The 22,477-nt window shown below is 49.8% G+C and overlaps 1 protein-coding gene across 1 annotated transcript; it reads left to right on the forward strand.

Moving 5' to 3' along the window:
- The first annotated feature begins 1,914 nt into the window (after nucleotides 1–1,914).
- TFAP2A (transcription factor AP-2 alpha) lies at nucleotides 1,915–20,156 on the forward strand. Its single transcript, XM_027524991.1, is given in 8 exon segments — nucleotides 1,915–2,046; nucleotides 6,586–6,679; nucleotides 6,682–7,019; nucleotides 10,130–10,181; nucleotides 12,241–12,472; nucleotides 14,401–14,519; nucleotides 16,432–16,573; nucleotides 18,455–20,156. Coding segments are annotated over 8 exon segments (1,317 nt in total). The 5' UTR covers nucleotides 1,915–1,995; the 3' UTR covers nucleotides 18,744–20,156.
- The last annotated feature ends 2,321 nt before the right edge of the window (nucleotides 20,157–22,477 follow it).

Here is a 22,477-nt window from a genome sequence, read left to right on the forward strand (position 1 = left end):
GCCGAATCTCGAGCTGGGTTCAGCCGAGAGGCTGTGCTGGTGTGCAGATGGGAAAAGGGAGTGCAAGGGAGGGCCTGGCACCTCGGGAGGCGTCCCCTCTCCCCCCACCCCCGGCTCTGAACCCCCTTCTAGCTCTGGTCGCCTTCCTAACTTTAAAGTTTTGGTGGTGCTGTCGTTGGGAGGACGGTGGTGGTTGTGGCCTACTCTGCCAGGCTTGGGGAATTGGCGGCGGTCTTTTTGGAGGGAGACTTGCCCTTGGGCAGCTTGGGGAGGAGGGGAGTCCCCCTCCTCTCGCTTTCCTTCCACCTGTTAAGCAACGCTCCTGTTTGCCACAGCCTCTTACCCTCCCTCCCCCGCCCCTGCGAGGACGCTCTGAGAAAACTGGGAGGCCTGGAGTTTTGCAAGAAACAGGCCTAGACGGAATCAGAGGTCGTTACTAGAGCAACTCAGAGGCGAAACCTACTGTTGCTGGGGGTGGCTGGGGGTGGCGGGGGGTGGGGAGTGCTTTGCAGGATTGCAGAGGGAGAAAGAAGGTTTTTTACGGAGGACAAACGAGGACGCTCACCAGGGGAAATTGACCCCTCTGTATTTCTAAGGATTACATCACATCTTTTTGGGTCGTTCTTTCTTTAAATTTTTGTGTTTCACACTAGGGAAAAAAAAAAACACGAAGCCCGAGTGGGGCACGCTGGCCCCTGCGTGGAGCCAGGGAGCCTAGACTGGCGGACCCGGACTAGGGGGTGGCTCCCCGGCCTCCGGGTTCCTCGCCAGCCGGGCACTGCGCCGCGAGGGCGCCCGCGTTAGTAACAGCACCAAATCATGAAGGAACTCTCCCTGCTTTAATTAAAAAGAGGAATCTTGGGAAAACTGGAGCAGATTAGCACAGCAAAGAGTTGGTTCCCAGCGATTTATTTTGATGCATGCATGACACGGCGCACACATGTCGGTATTTCGGCTCAACTCCAGAAGCATGCGTGAGCCTCCGTAGGAGTTTCCATATTCCTGTCCACATCGCACCTAGGAAGCCCTTAGCCCAAATACCACGTTGAATTATCCGTCGGCCCAAGCTTCGTACAAATGCGAGGAAAAGTATTTAACCCCTGAAGCTGTCAAGCAACCTCTTCAGGGTACACTTTTTATTTTACACGCGGCAATTAAAGGATGGCAAATACCCCAGCCGAGCGACTGAAGCCGTTTGGCAAAAATCTCCAACCTGGGGATGGGGGGATGGGGGGATGGGGGGGGGGGCGGTGAAGCGCGAAGCCAATAAAACTCCCGGGGCCCTGCGGCCGGAGGTGGCGGCTGCCCGCAGCGGAGGCAATCTCTGGCTGGGCAGAAAATCCTGGAGTGATGACGCCGGTCTTGGGTTGATGGTTAGATTTAATTGAGAAAAGGGATAATAATTTCTGCTAAAATTGGACAGGGCCCGAAAGGACGGAACCACTGGTACAGGCAGGGATGGGGAAGAGGTGCTGGGAGAGCTGGGCCCCGGGAGCGGCCACTCGGACCGTGCGCAGGGCCGGGACGAGGAGAGGAGAGAGACGACGACTCGGGCGACACGGGGCCGGAGGCGCCGGCTCAGCGGCGCGCTGCGGGGCTCAAGGGAGACTCCGTGGGCTCCCGGGCGGGCGTGCGCTCTAGGAGCGAGTTCGCGCCTCGCAGAGGCCTTTATACCTGGGTCAGAGCGGCCGGCGGCAGATTGTGGTGCTGGCGAGCAATTGGACTATTGTTGATATGCTAATGAGGCGATTAGGCTGTTGGTAAAGAGCAGGAAAAGGGAAAAGTTTCTACCATTAGAGGGAGATCTCCGAGCGCACACGGGAGCTCCTTCCCTCCTCGCCTCCTCCTCACCCTCCTCCTCCTCCTCACCCTCCTCCTCTTCGCCCTCCCCCTCCTCCTGCGCTCGCCGCCCGCAGCCGGCGCTTTGCGCTTACCCAGAGAGTAGCTCCACTTGGGTGCGAGGCGGAGAGGGGCCAAACCCATTCACGCCGATCCATGAAAATGCTTTGGAAACTGACGGACAACATCAAGTACGAGGACTGCGAGGTAAGCCCGGCGCGGGCGCAGTCTCTCCCGCGGCTGTAGGCTCGGAGCTCCGCTTCCCTCCTCTCCTCGCCACCAGCTGCGAGAGGCGGGTGGGACAAACTTTGCCCAGCGCAGCGCCCGCCTCTCCGATTCGCCCGAAGAGCGCAGGGGAGAAGCTGGCGAGGAAGGTTGAGGACGTTCCCTTCTTTCATTCTCCTCCTTCGCGGCCTCCTGTCCCACTCCCCCTCTACCGCGATTTTCTCCAGACCAGTTTTGAGTGTGGCTAAGGGTAGACGAGCGTGGGTTTTTTAAGTCATTGCTGGCAACTGGGCAGGCGTCTCTGAACTCTGCTTGTCTCTCCAACGAGCTTCTGAGGGCCCAGGTCACCAGAAAGAGAAAGGGAAAACCTCTTTCCCTCTTTAAGTCTTTGTCTCTGATCTTTAACATTTTCATTTGTTCATTCCTTCCTTCCTTTCTACCAGTCCTCCACCCAACCCGCTTTAAAAAGGCCCCCTCCCTTTTGGAGAAGGGGCCTGCAGCCTGCGGTCTCAGCGGGAGCGCACCTCCCTGTGAGCCGGTTCAGTTTGGGAGCACTCCTCCACCGAACGGCTGCGGGGCTTCCTCCAGTACCCTGCGTTATTCGAGAAGTTCTAGGCAGCTTCTCGGTCTGTGCTACTGGGTCGGCGCATCCCTGGGGTGGAGGCGGGAGCCTGCTGGCCGCCGCGCCCTCAGCTGCGTGACCGTGGGAATCCCGGCGGGGCTACCCACAGCCTCCGGTGCGCGGAGCCCGCCCGGCCGATAGAGCGCGCCGCCTTGGAGCCCGTTTCAAAACCCACAGTCCCGGGAGCTCGGCTTCGTGGGGCAGCCGGGGAAGCCCCGGGATCCACGGGCCTGGCGGCTGCTGCCCCAACCCCCTTCTAGCCCCCCGCTAGGAGGGGGGCTGGGGAGGGGGCCGCCGCCAGAGACTTAGCTATGTAAATAGTAGGTGGCAGTCCCGGCTTGGGGTCCCCCCTACCCCCCCTTCTCTTTTTGGCATTTGGAGCTGGGAATGTGGAGCGTAGAGGTCTGTGCGGGGCGCGGCGGGGGTCTTCACTTGAAATGAGAATGTGGGCTTGGGTGAACGACGTGTCCTCCGTTCCCTCCTCCTCTCCTCTCCGTGGACTATTTTAATTCTTTTTCCTTTACCAGCCCCTCCTGTTTCGCCCTTCCTTCCCCCAGTGAATGGGGCACGGAGTGCATGCCAAGGGGACGGTTGCTTAGCTGGGGACTCGTGGCTTGGCTGGTGCGGGGCGCAGAGACTGACTCCATGTCAGACCAGTCGCTTTGTTTTCAGGGCCGGGGGGACCCTTTGCGGACCGGTCGGGGTGACAGCGGGCTCCTAAGCCTCCTCGGGCCGTGGCCCGGGGCTCGGGCATCCCCATTCTCGAAGACCGAAAGCCCCGGCGGGCGGGGTCCAAAGTGGGGCGAGGCGCCCGGGGAACCCAGGTGGGAAGCGAACTTGCACCCCCAGAGTGGGGACCCTGTTGGGGCGCGTCGTGTGCATGTGCGTGTGAGTGAGAGTCAAGGGAAGGGCGGGGGGGGGGGGTGGTGGGGAAGACGAGAAGCGAGAGGAGAAAGAGGAGGAGAAAACAGTGAAGGCTGTTTCAACAACTTCGCGGTGGCGAGCGCCGGAGCAGGGATTTCGGGTTTCCGAGCCGGCTCGGGACTGTCTAATTATGCCGGGCTCTGCAGGGACATGCAGGAGGCGAGGTGCCGCTTGTTCTGACACCCCGGCGGGCAGACTGGCAGCGGCAGCCAGGGGAGAGCGAGCCGTGTCATCCGGGGGTGCGTCGGGCGGGAGTGGCCCAGCCAGTCGGACGGGTTTGCGCCGGGAGCGGGGAGTCCGTGCCAGCGGCGCCTGGGCTGGGCTGCCTCGCGTCTCTGCGCTCCCCGGGCCGCGGCCCGGTGCCCCCCCCCCCCGCCCCTCCTTCGCGAGCCCCGGCCCCGGAGAGCCGAGGGCGGGGCGGCCGGCGGCGCAGAGCGGCCGGTCCCCGGAGGCCGCGGGAAGCAAGAGAGCGGCGGCCCAGGCGAGAGCCGGTCCCGGGCGGGGCGCCGGGCCATGGAGAAGCCGCGCGGCGGCGGGCGGCCGGACCCCGCGCCCCAGGCCCTGCAGCGGAGCGGAGGAGCCCGCGGCCGGAGAGGCCCGGCCCGCCGCAGCTCGGGGGCGGAGAGCCCTTCGAACGCCCGGCCGCGGTCCCCGGGAGCGGCCGGCCGCGCCGCGCGGCCCCCGCGGCATGCCGAGGTCTGCCCCAGCCTTTTAGGTCTGATTGTCCTCGCTCGCTTCCTCTCCCCTCCCCCTCCCCCGCGGCCTCCCCCTCCGCGCGCTCCGGCGCGGCCCCCTCCCCTCCCCTCCCTCCTCCCTCCTCCCTCCTCCCCCCCTCCTCCCGGGCTCTCCCTCCCATCTCCCCACTCCGGGCTCCTCTCTCGCGCCCACACTTTCTTTCTCACACACGCACGCAAGACACACTCTCCCCCTCTCCGCGCGCTCGCGCTCGGTCTCCCCGTCTCCCTCTTTCTCTTTCGCTTTGGCCTACCCTGCAACCTTTTAAAATGTTGCCCCTTCCCTGTGATTCGCCAGCCGCCGCGCCGCGGCCCCCCGCGCGCTCGCCCGCTCCCTCTCTCGCTCGCTTTTTGTCTCTCGCGCTGCCTCTCCCCACCTCCGATTTGCTACACTAAGGCTCCCGTCAATGGACTGCATTGAGAGCCGGCTCCGGCGCGAGTTGCCTCTCCGCTTCACGCTCGATTTCCAGGCATTCTTCCCTTATTAAGTATTCGTGTAATATTAATAGTCATGAATATCTGCTATTAGGAGGCTCCAGGAACGCTGCCCAGCGCGGTTATTAGAAGCTCAAGCGAAGCCGCGGCTCAGAAAAGAGGGGGAGACACGGATTAAGGAACACGCGCGCACACACACAGACACAGACACACACACTTTTCTTTCTTTTTTTTTTTTTTTGCTTTTTTGCCTTTTCGGGTTTTTTTTTTTTTTTCCCAATTTTTTAAGGAACTTTGAATCCTACCCGATCGCGGCAGGATAGAGACCGTGGGTTCGACCAACTGAAGGCGCCGCTCGAATCGGTGGTTCAAGTTCGGATGGACCAGAGCGGGGCTCCGGCGCCCGGGGGAGCGGCGGCGCGGTGACCAGAGTCCTGGGTGGCGCGGGGCGCCTTTTGTGTGGGGCGCGCTCGGGCGGCGGGGCAGCCGGGCTCTCCGCGCTTGCTTGTTGTTTTCCACCCTGACTCGTTACCCCAGACTCTTCGCAGATGTTAGTTCACAGTTTTTCAGCTATGGTGAGTCCCATCCCCACCCCCGACCCCTGCCTCCTTAGGAATCCTAGTCTGGAAACCTGGGGCTGCGGAGAGAGACCTCGGGGTCCTCGCCCGGTTTTCCTTCAGGGCGCCCGCCTTTCCTCGTTTGCATTTCCCGCCCCCCCCCTCCCCGTTTCTCTCCCTCTCTTCCATCCTTCAGTCGAACGCGGTCCCCCCCTCACCCTCGCGCGACCTCTCCCGGCTCGCACACCTACCTCGCCGCTACTTCCCCAGCGTGTTTTCTCTCTGCTTTCATCTGTATTTCCTCGCCTCTTCACTTGTTCCCGAGACGTGCTCAACATCTGATGCTTAATCCGGATGTAGGAAAAACGCTGCCCGGCGTGCCCCTTCTTCCCCCCCGCCCGGGGCCCAGGGCTGAACCTCCGAGGGTTCGCGTTCCCTGGAATCAACTCCGTTCGCTTGTTTTGCAAACGAATTGCAATAGAGGAACAGAAGTCAGGCGTTTCTTCTGCCCTTTGGGGCTGGGGTGGAAGGGGCGGGGGCCTCCGCCCCGGGGCGCACCTCTCTTTTAAACCCAATATAAGGCTGAATCTTTGCATTTTAAACCTTTACTTGACGTCTCCCTCTTCCCCGTCGCTCTCATAAATCGACTCTGTCCAGAAAAAGGCTCCTAAGTGAGGAAGCGGAAAAGACAGCCCCCAATCCCGCAGTTAAAAACCTTCTTTGAGCTGGTAATTTAAACGTGGGCTTTCCTTACAGCCCCTCTACGAAATATGTTTCTATTTAAATAGTCATGAAATGGTAATAGTCTTTGAATGGGCATGATTTTTACCCCCTCCAAATAAATGGAACAGGGTAAACAATAACACCGTGGCGGGCAGGTTCAAACCCAGGGACAGAGAAAAGGCCGCTTCTAGCTGTTTAATATTTACTAGGAATTTTAATTTTGCTTAAGGGAGGTTTCCCTCTGCTGCTGAGCGGGCTGTAGTCCGGGTTCTGCCTTTTTTCCCCCTTTGCAAGAAACACCTAAGGAGAGTCTCTAATGCCCCCTCGACTGGCATCGGCGAAAATTCCCTGCGATTGGGGAAGGAAGGGCCCGTTTCGCTTTTGGAGAATTTTCTGCCAAAGCCGCGCGGAGGGCTGGTTCCTCGCGGCGGCCTGCGGACCGGGCCGGGCGGTTTCGCACGCAGCCTGGCGGAGTGGCCCGACGCCTGATGCCGTCTTCTCTCCCCTTGGCCTCGCTCTCTTGCAGGACCGTCACGACGGCGCCAGCAACGGGACGGCACGGTTGCCCCAGCTGGGCACTGTAGGTCAATCTCCCTACACGAGCGCCCCGCCGCTGTCCCATACCCCAATGCCGACTTCCAGCCCCCCTACTTCCCCCCGCCCTACCAGCCTATCTACCCCCAGTCGCAAGATCCTTACTCCCACGTCAACGACCCCTACAGCCTGAACCCCCTGCACGCCCAGCCGCAGCCGCAGCACCCGGGCTGGCCCGGTCAGAGGCAGAGCCAGGAGTCTGGGCTCCTGCATACGCACCGGGGGCTGCCCCACCAGCTGTCGGGCCTGGATCCTCGCAGGGACTACCGGCGGCACGAGGACCTCCTGCACGGCCCCCACGGGCTTGGCTCCGGACTCGGAGACCTCCCGATCCACTCCTTACCTCACGCCATCGAGGACGTGCCGGTAAGAGGCCGCGCGCGCGCGGGGGCGGCGGGGGAGCAAACGCGGTCCCCGCTCTCTCACGCCCAGGAAAGGGTCCCCCCCTGGAACGTCCAGCCCCGGGGACTGGGCTTTCCTCCTCTCCGCTGTTTACTTTCTCCAAATCTCCTTTTGTTTTATCGGGTGGACCCTTTAAGCACCCACCTAGACAACCACATGCCAAAGATTCAAAAGTAGTTGAGAGTTCGGCCGGGAGAACAATGGTTCGCAGAGCTCCTTCAAACAATGCCTGCGTTACCATTTATAAATCAGACGAGTGTCACCGTGGACGCTACCTTCCCCTCTCGGCGACAGTAAACTGTTTCGATTATGAGAGGATCTGATTCCACCGCTATGTCTGACGTGGGGGTTTCTCCTCCCAGTCCTGAAAGACGTGTTAGAGTGGATCAAAAGAGCTCATTTAAATGCCCTATCGATTTAAAAGAAAGTGTAAAAGACACACGGATAAAATTATTTTGACCGGATTTTATGAGTGCTAGGGGGTCTTTGAAAGTTACGTGTATACCCTACCCTGATTAAAGAATACTAAGTGGCAAATCCGAACAGGAGGACATTAAATGCAGCCTTTTTTCTCTTCCTAGGGGTGCTAAGTGCTGACCTCATAAATCATTAGCTGGGTTCCCAACGCCCATCAGGACCTGCTACACCCCCATATTACTTTAATGTTTTGAGACTATTGGGCAATGCAGTCTTTGAGCTCTAATTCAGTTATCAATAAATGCAGTTTTCGATGATTTCTAAATAAGCATGGTATTAGCACATTTACTCTTTGGCAATGCAAACCAGGCTATTGATAATTTGAAAATACTTTCTGAAATTAAATTTAAACCGGCATCTCTGCTTCAATTCTACATATTTATGGTTTCCTCACAACCTTCCTGAAATGGAATTAGAACAAGCCAATAATTTTATTAAAGCTGTAAAGGCTCTGTTAATGCTGCTTTTCTTTGGAGAGGAAATGTATCTGGATGTGATTTTTGCTAAAATGCTATTTCAAATTACTGCATCAAATATTGCAGCAATATGTCCGTTGACAGTTTAATGATTACTGCATTAGATTGCAAAGAAAATGGTCAGATGAACTTACCTGCTTGCTTGGTGAATTTAAAACATTATTTAAGTTACATAGGGAAATAGAAAATTTATTACATTTCTCATTTGGCCTAGTTAATCACTGAAATTTGTTGGTTATGTTTAGCAGCCTAGCATGGAAAGCAGGAAAGTAGGCATTTGATCCAGGGTGGGGTTGAGTAAGCCTTGTGTGCCTGCATATGTGTGTGTTGTCATACATGTTTTTAGAAACATATTACACAGTGCATTTCTTGGAAAGTAAAATGAGAGGAGGAATAGTTGGGAGAAGGGCGATTAAAAAACAAACTTGGAAGTTGTGACCATTTGAGTTCCCCTTTCCGGAGAGTCTCTGAGTCCTGATCCTAGTCTGCGCCTTGGAAATATTTGAATTGCAAAATAACGTTGCAAGCTTTTTAAACTTACCACGAATTAGAATTGCTCTACTTTGCAAAAAATTCCAAAGTGGCTGGTGTGAATTCTTAACACCTGTATAGTCACTCTTTGTGGTGAAACTGGCCTATAGGAGAAATTAACCAAAAGATCAAATAAAAACAAGGAAACCCAGTTGCTGCTCTTCCCCTTTCCTCCCCCAACCTTTGAAGAAAAAATTCTTTCAAAGGAATTTGGGTCAAGAAAAGGGTTTTCAATTTTCCCATTGCTGCAACAGTTAACCTTTAATGAAAACGAACGCCAAATATTTAAGAAAACCAAATCGATGGTGAAAATTATTTAATCATTAATATCTCAGTGGGGTTTTAAACTTAACAGTCTTCCCTGTATGGATAAGGTCTAGAAATAACACAAATAAAAGTATTATGCCACACTACATTTACTTTATGGGTTTAGGGTGCATGCATAAAGGGATCATATTTCCCCATATAGTTAAAACACAAGAACTGCAGCAGTAGTCATTTCTGAACATTTCTCAATTTAATTATACTTAAATCCAGAAGCACTTTAGGCAAGTTACAAATGAGAGCATTGAGTATAATAAAACCTGTAATAAAGCAACTTAGTACCATCCACCCGGAATCATTGCGATCAGGCACAATTAACAGGAGCATAAATCCAAGACAGAATGGAAAATGTTTGAATCAGTATTATTGTTGGACAAAGACTAGAGAAGGAAGTAATAGTTTTTTTAAATGGTAATGCCTGCGTTTGGTAACGATTGCGAAATCTTCTATCTCAGCAGCCCTGGTGCTAATTTGTAAACACAGCCAGACATTATATTGCCTGTCAGTTTCTGCATTAGAAAACATGATTTCATTTTACTTTCTAATCACGTTTTGACTGTAGCACATACGTATAGCCACCCATCTGTAAAAAAAAAAAAAAAAAAGGAAAAAGGAAGCCCACACTAACAAATCTGCTGCTGGACACAGCAGGGAAACCTCAAAGGCTTCCCCCCTCCCTTCCTTCTATCGTTTTCATATCCAATTTGATATTTGATATTCAATTTAGACAGTAGTCCTTAAAATTTTTATTTTGTTTCTCCGTAAGTGAAGGTGCACATACACGTTTGCTCTTTATCACGTCACCTAAAACGTTTCCAGTACTCCCAGGCCACTCCCGCCTCTGTCATTTCTATTGTGTTTCTCTGGCTTTTGCTGCCTCAACAGTGGAATCGCTCAAGTCCGAAGCCACTGAGGCGCCAAACTAAAGCTAGGTGTATTTTGAAAGGTTAAGCAGGCTGTGAGAAAGATTAGGTGTTCCCAAACTCGATTTAATTTCCAAAGAAAGTTTTGTTCCCCACTCCACCTCCTTCAAATGTGGATTATTTGCTGGGGGTCGAGAAATTGGCCGTGGGTGTACAGTGAAACCTCTTGAGCTGCAAAGCTCCAAATTCCAATAAGCCAAGATGAGATGTTTATATATAAATGTCACCAGATGGGAGGGGGGATTTCGATTCTACGCCTTCCCCTCCCCCTATCTTGCGCGAAATATTCATTTCCTTTTGTTTTGATTATACACTTACATCCATGTGTATCCTTTTGTTGCAGCATGTAGAAGACCCGGGTATTAACATCCCAGATCAAACTGTAATTAAGAAAGGTAAGCCATTTCCTTCTGCATTCCAAGCATGTCCTTACAGGCATAGTGCTATTTAAAAGAACTTGCAGAGGTGTATTTATTTTTTTCAAGTAGGATTTCCTAAAGGCTCAGAATTAGCGAATAGATAGGCGTAGAACAGCAATGCTCAAATGATTTAGTAATGGCAACAGGCTAGCTTTGTTCTGATTTATGACTTGACCATTTAATTTAGTTTAATGATATCTGGACAAACACATGAAATGTGTGATAGTTGAGCAGATTTGGAAGTGGCATTTCAATTTTGAAACAGTTTTAACAGTTAATCCACTGCGTGAGTGGCCATAAGTGTTATAAGAAGTGTATAATGCTAAAAACAATGCAAGTAATTCACTATTAATATGGGGGCAGATGATAAAGACAGCACTCCTTAGCAGAGAGGGAAAAAAAAAAAACCTTTCAAGTTCTTATACTGAATTTCTCATTAGGTGTTGAAGGATTTTTTCAACTTTGTGAATTAGGTTAGCAAAAATTTGGCTTTTGGTTAAAATGAGCCTCTTGAAGATGTCAGGTTTATTAGCATAATTGTTCTGAGCAGAAATTGTTTTTTAAAAGTGTCAAGTGATTTGGATGGATTTGTAATTTATGTTGCGTTTAGTGAGTAAAATAAAGTTTACTGGATTAAATGCTATTCACAGCAGCTTTTTTTTTTTTTCCCTTGGTTATAGTGGCAACGTTACATTTCAGGATTCTAGGCACCACCAGAGGATGATGCTATATAAAACTGTTCTCATTTCTAACCCCAATCAGTATATTGTTAGCGAGTTTAAAGTTTCATTTTTGCATCTGCGAAGTCTTTGTCACGTCAAATTAGATGTGCAAGGGATAAATCTTAAGAGATGCTCTTTCCAAGTCGACATGATAATTGGCTCTTTTATTAGTAATCTCTCAAGAGTTCGTTTAACTCCTATTGTCTCTATTAGCCTCCCCAGAGCTATTAATGTCACAAGTGATCTATCCAAAACCTAGAGCCCCCCCCCATACGTCTAAAATATCCCCATTAAAGAGAGTACTGAGATAAGCATGTATTATGTAGTATGTCTCCATGTGGAATCTTAATACAAATGCATACTGTATTTAAATGGTTGTGAATGCATCTGAATTATATTGGTGTTAGAAATTTAACGTGTTGGTCTACTTCCTGCTGGCCTTGAATTCCCCCCCCCCCCCCAAGTATGGGGGAATCCAACAATGAAGAGCTCGTGATTTTAACTAATAAGAATATAGCCTCCCCCTAATCCCCCTTTCCCAAAGAAGGTGCTTAAGCGTAGGGACTGTTAACTCTTTGCTCGTCGAAAATACACATTGCTAATATTCCATGGTAGGCCTGTTTATCCTTTTTTTTTTTTTTTGAATTCAAAACTGGGCTTGGCATGGACTTCTAAAACCCCTTTTCACAGATAAACGTTAAGGGGGGGCGGGGAGGCAAGGACTATTTATTGAAAGGCTGGGGAGTGTGCGCTGTGTGACAACTTGAATCCACCACTTCTCGGCTTGAGTGCCATGACTGAGATGCTCATTTTTAGAGGCAGCTTTAGCCGTGGAGACTCTTGGCTGATTTTAATTATGGGTCTTTGAACAGTTTCTCCCCAACACTGAAGAAGCCCTCGTCCCCCCCACCCACCCCACCCTGAATGCACACGGGGCTTTTTTCTCGGCTCTGGGGCCCAGTGTCCTCCGATGCGGAGAGCCGAGAGGGTCACCGCCTCACTAGCACCTCTAGACAGCACCCCAGCGGTTACAGGGCGAGGGGGTCCCGGCGGAAGGACAGGCCGGGCTGGCGGGGCGGGGTTGCCGAGGGGAAGCGCCGAGGGGCTCAGGCTTCCACTACCCACAGGGATGGAGCCGGAGGGACTAGGGCAGGTGGGGAAGGAGCCATGGGATTTTCGGGGCTGGAGGAGAAGTGGGTTGGTGGCGGGAGGTGGGGGGGGGGGTTGGTGGCGGCGCAGGCCTGGGGCGAGGGGCCCGGGGCTCCACAGGGCTCCCCAGCGCCCACACGCGGCCTCCCCATGTGTCTCCGCAGGCCCCGTGTCCCTGTCCAAGTCCAACAGCAACGCCGTCTCCGCCATTCCCATCAACAAGGACAACCTCTTCGGCGGCGTCGTGAACCCCAACGAAGTCTTCTGTTCAGTTCCGGGTCGCCTCTCGCTCCTCAGCTCCACCTCGAAGTACAAGGTCACGGTGGCGGAAGTACAGCGGCGCCTCTCACCGCCCGAGTGTCTCAACGCTTCGCTGCTGGGCGGAGTGCTGAGGAGGTGAGGCCCGGCGCGGCCCCGCCCAGCCCCGCCCAGCCCCGCCCCCCGGCCGTGGAGGGAGGGGCGGAGGGGAAGCACTGCGCCTGCGCCGGGATGGTGACGCCAATGGGCCTCGCGCCAGGGCCCGCCCTCCGCGGGATAAGAAAGGGGCGGGGATAAAGAGCGGAGAACCGAGTGGGTGGGAGCTGGGGGTGGTGTGGGCGGGGCGAGGCGACGCGCGCCTGCGCACTCCGCCGCCTTCCCGCCCGCGCGCGCGCGCTCCGTCGTTCCAGGGGCGCGCGGCCGGCGCGGCGCGCTCACCGGGCGCCCGGCCGCCCTCCGCCCCTCCCCTGCGCACGCGCAGCTCCCTCCGCGGCGGACTCAGTCCCGCCCGCGGCAGCCGCGGGGCGCCGTGCACCCGCCTGTTCCCTCCTCGCGCCCGCGTCGCAGGCCTAGGAAAACTTCATCTCGGGCTGCTCACTTTGCCTTGCCTGCATGCAGGGTCTCTGATCGCAGAGGGCTTGCGGCCCTTGAATAGTGTTTTAAGCAGAAGACGATGGTTTTAGAGTCAGCGCGCCACGCCCCCGCGTCCCCGTCCCCCCAGGCCCCACGGGCCCGAGGGGCTTTCGCTAATAATTCGGATGCGCAGCGTCCGCACGTGCCAGCCTGCGTGCAAGGCACGGTTACGTGCAAGGCATGGTTACGTGTGTTCTGTGCGGTCGCTACCTACGATTGCATGTTGCCTGCGTGGTCAGGAATTCTCATCTCAACGCACTCGAGATTGGAATGATTCGTTTGCTAGATAAGATTTTATGAGGGTCAGCGAGGTGAAGCACCTTCCCTGAGGGCAGTTTGTCCCTCCTGTGGGCTTTTTACTTCTCGGGGTCCCACCCAGGGTTGTGTGTGGTGGGTCTTGCGTTGAACGGTCCCAGATATTTTCTACTTCTTTGTAGTTTTTAATAAGAAAGTGGGCCCAAAACTTCATTCTTTGATATGTATACATATAGCTATTTATAGACCCGGAGTTCTGCTGTGATGGGTATATCCTATACAAAGGCTTACAGAACCATTTTTGGGCAGATTTTAGCATCAGCTGTTCTACTCTTTTCTTCCCCCTTCACAGTCATTTGCTGTCTCTTTGTAATCTTTCACTGACACATCTAAATCTGCCGCTGCCTCTTCCTACCCCTTCCCCCATCCCCAGTATTGGAGACTGTTTACCTAGGGGAGTATAATCTAATCCACACAATTAAAGAGCACTTGAGTAGGGAATAAAATCTGAAATTAATTAATTTGCTGTTTTATTTAAACAATTTATCTTAACCACTTTCTTATTATGGGAGTCTATTTAGACATCTATTTAGAACCACCTCCACTGTCTCTGAATTCAGTGACATTTGTAAAGGCTGATATCAACTTTTGACATTTCCAGTTAGGCTGGTGACATGGCATGTAAACAGTTGGTGAAATGAATTTCCCACTGGGGCTGAAGCCGAGCAAGAAACCTGAGAGTGATGATAACTTTGGTTACTCTGAACAGGCTCACAGCAGATCTTGCAAAGACAATTTAAAGACCCCGTTGGGATTTGTGTGATTGTAACAACAGGGAAAATATACAGTAATCAGTTGAACTCAAAAATACTTCACACCCTGGAGATGAGAACTGTATTTGTTTGTTTGTGGTTCTTCTTTAGAGAGTTGGGAAATCAAAACCTTCTAACCTGCCACCATAGTTGCAGTAATAAGTGAACACAGAGGGTGCTTTACAGTCTAGCAAGCACGCATCTCCTATGATCTTTCCTTCTCAGGTTTCCTTTCCTTATATGTCTAGGGGCCAGGATTCTTAATTTTTAAAAGCACATTTTAGGAAGTTGTCAAAATGAGTACAGTGGGATGCAGAGCAACTGAATGTTTTCTAAATCCATTTCTCACATATATTTGTGAAACAGGGCGAAGTCTAAAAATGGAGGAAGATCTTTAAGAGAAAAACTGGACAAAATAGGATTAAATCTGCCAGCAGGGAGGCGTAAAGCTGCCAATGTCACCCTGCTCACATCACTAGTAGAGGGTAAGCGAGTTCCCTTGCTAACAAGAAGGGAAGTTTCTCCTGGGAAAGTGGATGCTATTCAGTGGCCAGATGTTTGGTTATATTTTGTGTCAATTGTGCAATTTCATTTTTTTCCAGAGAAGGTAGCTGGAAGTGAACGGAATTCTTGCATGTGAAAAAACTATTTGCATTTAGTCCTGTCCTCCTTTCTTCTTCCCCTCTGCTACCAAATTACACCCCCCCCCCTCACTGCCCCAGCCCAGTTTTGACCTAAACAATGTGAAAATTTAAGAACTGCATACTCTTCAAGTTCCTGTCTCCTTTATGGAGCTCAGCAGTAAATCACTTAAGCTACTCTGACATCTGCGTTTGAGAAATGCGTGACCATTACTTCCTGAATTAATTTGGGAATCTTTGACCTGCATCCTGATTTAAGACCATCCTGAAAGCTCAGGGTTATATGCCCTTTCAGGTTTTTGTTTTCCAAACATATGCTCCCTTATCTCTCATTTAATTGTGCTTCTCTACTGGAGAGGAAGAAAAATGAACAGTTTTAGACTTTGAGTTATTTGGATAGGAAAAGAAAAAATAAATAAGCATTGCAAAAAGTTTCTCATGCCAGTTTTTTAAGCACACACACACACACACACCCAGGCTTCTAAACCCCTCAAAACAAAAGCTCACCTTGTCCTCACTCCCTTTCAATATACACCATAGTCCAGTTATGGTAGTCACATTCTTACCTCCTCCAGATCCTTGTTAAGTTTGTCTGATACTCAATTGGCTAAAGTTTGGGTGTGTTGGAATGAATGTATAGTTCTCTTGCATTTTCCTTTGTGTTCTGTTGGAAATGTCTCATGCCAATAGGAAAAAAATGAACTCAAGTTATGGTGCAGATTTCAAAACCACCATTTATATTTAAAGATGGCACTTTATCTTACTTATATCTTGTATTTGAGGAGATATTGTATAACTGAATTCAGGTTCTCGCATTGTAAATTTTTAAAATATTTAAAAACACAAATTTGAGGAGAAATCCTGTGAACCATTTGTTAATGGTGTCAAAAATGATAACTCATGTAACTGTTAAGGAATAAGCAATCGTTCAGTTCCAGAAACTTACCTACAGTTGCACAGTATTAAAAATAATGCCGGTGCCCTGGGAACCCACCATTCAGATCCCGAAAGCATTATACGCAAAGAAAATAGTGGTAACGACTTTGGGTGTAGGGTGAGAGTGTGCATGGGTCTGGGGGTTGAGTCCCATCGCAGGGAGGCAGTTTCTGGAGAACTGTTATTGTTTGTGATCCGCTCCATTTTATGGAAACAAGCTCCGCGGAGAGGGCTTTGATGCTCTAATTGGCGCATGCGTTCTTCCGGAGCTGGAGCTAATGGCAGGAAGCCCTGCAGTAAAAACCAACTGGTTCAGGAAATTAAAACCAAAGATTCGAAAATCAACAACACAGACAGACTCAGTGGAGTGACCCTCAAATCCTCTTGGTTAATCGGTTTGGATGAACAGATAATTATATGCGATAAAGTTAAAATGTAAACCCTGAGTCGTTCCCTTGCAGAAAAGCTCAAGAAGTAATTATGAATATCATTTTATGAACGCGTTGATAGGTGTGAGGCTGGAACACAAGAAACATTTTAAAAGAGAAGGTGGGAGAATGTCATCAGGGTAGGGCATGAGGCTGCGTGGGGAGGTGATGGAATCTACATTTTCAAATCATCTTGGCCTTCTAGGGTAAGTGGCCATTTTCCCTGAGAAATGCATCTGCTAGAACCCTACAGAGAAGGAAAGAAAATGCCTGAAGTGGGGAAACAAGTCGTTTGTGTTTCCTGCAACAGCTGGGTTAAGAAAATAAGGGAGCTGGAAGTCTTGATCCCAGCTTTTTTCATTCTCTTGCCCTCTCCTTCCTCCTTTTGCCAGGAGAAGCTGTCCACCTAGCCAGGGACTTTGGGTACGTGTGCGAAACCGAATTTCCTGCCAAAGCAGTAGCTGAATTTCTCAACCGACAACATTCCGATCCCAATGAGCAAGTGACAAGAAAAAACATGCTCCTGGCTACAAAGTAAGACATTTACCTCTTCGGGGTCTCTGTGTCTCACTGTCAAAGAGAAACATCAAAATCCTCTTTGCTCTCACTTTTGGCCTCTTTTCCTTTTGTGTTAATCAGTTTTGTTGTTGTAAACGCTGAAATTACAACACAATCTTATAAACCATGATGGAGCTTAAAGAGGAAATACGAGGAAGATTATGAGTGTGTATTTCCCTCTTTCCCCTCCCTTCTGCCCTACCTTCTCATTAAAAAAACAAAAAAAATTAGCATGTATGTGAATGGGGTATAGTGCGGATGTGAGGGAAGCTGAGTGTGGTTTTGTGACTATGTTACTTCAGGAAAACCAGAACCAAGTTCTTAAAAGAGTGGACAGACTTGCCTGTGTCAGTTTTTGTCTCTTATCACTAGCTTCTCCAAGGGCGAGGATTAAGCTAGTGGCTTGCAAAATGTTCGGGTCAGAAGCTGGCCTAGTTTCCACTCTAATCCCTTCTCCCATTTCTTGCCTTGCTTTCTTGACCTCCTCAAAAGTGCTGTACACACACAGCCCACAAGTTCTAGCCTACAGGCGAGATGTCAAATCAGTTTCAAAATGGCCCAAGTTATATTCCCATCGGTGCCTGGGCTGAATAGGCTTCTCCAGGTGGTGTGTGAAAAGAAAATGACTGTTTTGATATGTTTTCTGGAAATTAAAAGGCTTGTTTGGAAGCCCGTAATTATCAAAGTCGATGTCCCAGGAGGGCTCGGATCCAGAGGGCAGAGGCTGAGGCCTCTGGCAGGGCACTTTCTAGCCTGGGGAGACATCAACTGGCCTTGGGGGAGGCAGCCGGCCAGTACTCCCGGTTCTGCCTCCCTCCTGCGAGGCCCCCTACCTAAAGCCCCAACCCAAAGGCTGCTGCCGCCTCGCCTCGGGAAGGCCCCAGCCAGTCCTGGCTTCCCAGATTCAGAGACTGAGCTACCCTTGTAGGCCTCATCGCTTGTATTTCAACTTTTCCCTCTTCTCTTAGCTTCCTAAGCACACCCACCCTCAAAGTTTTACTTAGACATTTTTTTTGGTGGCAGTGGGGGGGGGGGCGCGGAATGCATGGGAAAGGAGGTGGCAAGGGAGATTGAAATGTCTATTTCTGCTTCCCCCAAGCAACTGAATTATCCCCGCACTTGGGTATTGGAATGCCTTTTATTTTTTAAGAGTAAAGCAATCCCGAGAAAAGTTTTGCCTTCCTTGTCCACACCCACCCTGATTTGAAGGTGAATGAGTGGAGAATTCATGCCCCCAGACCTCAGATGGCTGAGGTCGTGGTGGAAGGTCAGGGAAGAGGGTCTCTACAGTATTTTGAGCAGGACAGCTGATGGGTACCAGGCTATTGGCTGTGGAAGAGATGCTTGTGTTTCTGACTCCCTGCCTTTCCTACTCACCTTCCTTTCTCTCCTGATTGGGTTAAGTGTCTTCCTATGTCAGGGATGCCTAGTGTGAGTGAGAAATGGGGGTTAGAAATTTGGTTCAGGACTTCCCTGGCAGTCCAGTGGTTAAGATTCTGTGCTTCCACTGCAGGGGGCACCGGGTTCGATCCCTGGTGTGGAAACTAAGTCCACATGCCACAGGGCACAGCAAAGGAAAAAAAAGTTTGGTGCAGCTGAGAGGTGAGAAACACACAGGTGGAAAGAGAGAGGGGGGCGTTAGTGGAAGTGTGTAAGGAGCAGGAGATGTGCGGACGGCTCCTGAGAGGTGGCTAGGTCTCCCCAGCTGTGCCCCGCACCCCTAGTCTGTCTCTGGGGCCCTGAGTCAGGTCAGCCGTCCTGCAGACAGAGCCGGTTGCAGGGAGGAAGGTCTGTCTCGATGCTGGTTGTGCTCCCACGGAGCCTCACCCCGGTCTCTCTGCCCTGCTTGTGCTGCAGACAGATCTGCAAGGAGTTCACCGACCTGCTGGCCCAGGACCGATCGCCCCTGGGGAACTCGCGGCCCAACCCCATCCTGGAGCCGGGCATCCAGAGCTGTTTGACCCACTTCAACCTCATCTCCCACGGCTTCGGCAGCCCGGCGGTGTGCGCCGCGGTTACGGCCCTGCAGAACTATCTCACCGAGGCCCTCAAGGCCATGGACAAAATGTACCTCAGCAACAACCCCAACAGCCACACGGACAACAACGCCAAAAGCAGTGACAAAGAGGAGAAACACAGAAAGTGAGGCTCTCCGCCCGCCCCGCCCGCACCGCCGCGCGCGCGCCCGCCCACCCGTCCACCTCCGCCTGCACCTCCACCCCCCACCGCCCACCGCCGGCAGGTGACAGCGCCGGGGACCAGCGACCCTCCACTGCTGCTACTGCCGCTGCTGCCGCCGCCGCCGCTGCCGCCTTCGGTCCCGAGTCCCCGGGGCCCGGGGCCCACGCTCCACGGCGAGAAGGGCGACCCTTCAGGCCCCGGCCCCGACCGCCCCCATGAGCATCACCTCCCCTTTGCCTCCCCGCCCCGCCGAGCCTAAGAGAACCGAACAGGCCGTGAAGCCAGCAAAGAAGAGTTCTGTCCGAGTTTGTGAACCTTTTTTTTTTTTTAAACCCAACAAATCAACCACAAAGACAACAAAAAAATTAAAAACTTTTTTTTTTTTTTTAGAAAAAAGGAACGTAAAAATTAAAAAAAAATTCTATGAGTTTCACGGGATGGAATCACCACCTTCCTTACATATTTCAGTTCAGATTGTAGCCATACTTAAAAAAAAAAAGGCAAAAAGGATCATGACATTTTTATCAGTATTGTGAATAAACTTGAACACACAGATACTCGAAGTTCCATGTCTTGTCTTCAGTTGTAAAAGTTTTCCCTCTTCAAGGTAAAGCGACTAACTTGAATTTTCTCTGGCAACACGATTCACAATTCTATAAGGGAATCAGTGTTCACGTCTCTGTATATATTTATTTATGTGTAATTTAATGGGAATTGTAAATATGGTGAGTCTGTTTTAAGCCTTTTTTTTTTTATTTATCTGGTGATCTCGTTTACCTCTTGTTTAGTGGGTTTGAATCTTCCCTATTAGTTCTTCATGTGGTTCATGGTACTTATTTAGGAATTCAAGATTTGGGGGACTTTTTTTTTTTCTTCTGGGATTCATGAATTTAGCCCTGTTGTAGCATGTTAAAGACGACAATGAAACAGCTGAACAAATTTTAACAAGTAAAATAAAATTTTATAAATAATTAGTATTACATTTAGCTTTTCATTGAACTGAAAGGAAAAAAAAAAGTGATATTGGACCCTGGAAAGATTGAACTTGAGTGGTTTGATAACCGGTCTATGTTTTGTGGGGGAGAAGCAAAAAAGTTTATTTTATTCCACTGTCCTCCCTTAAAAGCATCATTTGAGCAATAAATGAGTATTGTCTTTAAACCAAGGGTTAGGGATGTTTTCCTCTCTCTCTCTCTCTTTTTGTTCAAAGAACTTCACACACTTGGGACCGCCTGGTCTCCTGTATTTTCACTGGCCATTTTGGAAGCAGTTCTAGCTGTATTGTATTGAGTTGTGCTGGCAGTAGTTTTCATGCCTGTCAATGTATCATAGTCCTTTGTTGCCCAGATAAATAAATATTTGATACGCTTTATGTCGATTTTTTTTATTCAGTGGCTGTCTTTACCCAGGCGTATTTTTGTTCTTGGCAGTATTTTTTATTCAGTATGGTTACAGTAATTGAGTTTAACTCTCCCTTGGCAATTGCTCCTTGCAATAAGCAGCTGAACCCATTGTTTCCCTTAAGTATAATAAAAACTTACTTTCAACTTGGAGTTCAGAGCAGGGTATCATTTAGATATTCCATTGAGTCTGTATTCAGACAAATGACACAATAAAACCCAATGTATTCTTTTGGATAAAAGATTGTGTGTACTGCTCAAGGAATGACATACTATCTTTTCCTTACTAGAAACATTAATTTTATTATTAAAAATAAAGTTATATTTTATTATGTTGACCCTTTAGGTTTTCATTTGTGTTTTGAAAACCAAAGTATAAAATCTTCAGAGCCAGACCCTAAAGAATGGCAAGGAAGATGGAGAACAAGCCAGAGGAACCTCCCCCTTGCCCCTCATAACTACTTGGGAATCTGTCTCAGAGGATAACTGAAATTTAAATTGTTGGTTCATTAGCACAAAGGAAATACCCACTTCAAAATTCACTTCACTTGCCCTGGCTTCTCAGTGGCTAAGACATGCAAATGAGCTAAAACTGGCTCTAGTTTTCTGGGAAGAGTGGCAGAAATGTACGTAAAGCAGAGACAGAGAGGGCAAATTGCCTCCCATTTGTTTTAATATTTCATTTAGAGATGAATTCATTACTGGGCTGTTCTTAGTAGCTCTTGAGGCAGCAGAGAGGACTGGGAATGTCTGTGGATTCCCAGAATCTTTTCCTCCAGCCCCCTAAATGCCCACCCACCCCTTTCAGTCACCATGTAGGCTCCTCCTAGGACCTTTAAGAAATATAAAACGTTCTCTGGGGTGGAGGAAATTGCGGGGGTGGGCTGGGGGTCCTACCCCTGCAGACCTGACTTAGCATTTAGCTTTTACCGAAAGGACTTCCTGTGTGTGAAAAATGGCGAATTCCAAGCCTGTGTAAACTGCTTTGGAAAGTCTTTGCTTTGGAAGTAAGGAGGATTTTTTTTTATGGTTTTTAAAGAAGAAAGTGGAGGTGGTTAGCTGGAAGATTCACAGGAGAGGTCATAGGGAAAGTGTCTAGGTATACGTACTGGAAGGGATTCAACATTTGTTCTTCCGGTTTGACATTCTCAAGGACTAAAGAAGAAAGCATTAGACAGTGTCCATTTTGCAGCCTTTTGCTTTCTAATCTCCTTATGGAAGGCAGGGGAAAATCAATCTCGACAGACGAACGAGAGTTGGTGGAGTCTAAATTCTATTTTCCAAAGCCAGAGAATTCATAACAATGGTGGGTTTGAAAAAAAAAAAAAAAAATTCAGATGGAAAGTGTATCCTCAGCTCGCAGTGCAGCAATTGTTTTTTAAAGCGGTTATTTATTATTTCCTAGAGAGACTGGTTAACTGTAACGTAGATGTAACAGAATAATGAGGCGAATGAACCCTAACTGTACATACTCTTGACAGAAATGAAATGCACACAGCATCGTAGCAGGTGAAGTGAAGCATTGTCTATCAAGGCTGTTTTTCTTGGCTGCATCTCAGATTGTGTGGGGGATCCTGACCTCAGGCGCAATAGCATTCACAAACAGCCATACATTGCTAGTCTTTCTCCAATGACACATAAATACTCATTCTAAAACGAAAACAATCTTATTAAATACCATTCATTCATATCTGGATTTACAGATGCTTGTTATGTTGGAAAACCTGAGCCCCATATAATCCTTGCATCCTGAGAAAGATAGAAGGAAATAGTGGGTTAGAGCACGACAAGGTCATGATAAACAATGGTTTTCAAATGCACAGAATTAGTTGTTTTTATTCTGTAGTTGGGCATTTGGAGGAACATGATATTGTCACTTTTTCTTTCTTTAAAAAAAAAAAACAATGCATTTAGAGAAGCTATGCATACTTTTAAGGGGTGGGGGATCAGAAGGGTTATTATTAAAAATGACTTTTATGGCTATATGGATTTGGGCTTCTCTGTTGTGACCAATGCACCTTTTCTAAAACACTTGGTGATTACTTGACAGGTCAAGTGCTTATATACTAACAACAGTGATTCTTTTTGGATTAACTCAAGTTAGGATACACAGTTGAATGATAAGGATGCTTGCTAGGCTGTGCTAATTACCAAGACTGATTTTTATGGCAACACAAGTCTCCTTCCAGTTTGGTAGTCATCATTACCCCTTCTATTCTCCAATACCCTTTAAAAATCACAATCCAATCCACTCCTCCCCAAAATCGAATATTAATATAATTTGAGTTCTTGATGGAAC

Source organism: Bos indicus x Bos taurus, chromosome 23 (assembly GCF_003369695.1).
Source record: "Bos indicus x Bos taurus breed Angus x Brahman F1 hybrid chromosome 23, Bos_hybrid_MaternalHap_v2.0, whole genome shotgun sequence".
NCBI classification, from domain to species: domain Eukaryota; kingdom Metazoa; phylum Chordata; class Mammalia; order Artiodactyla; family Bovidae; genus Bos; species Bos indicus x Bos taurus.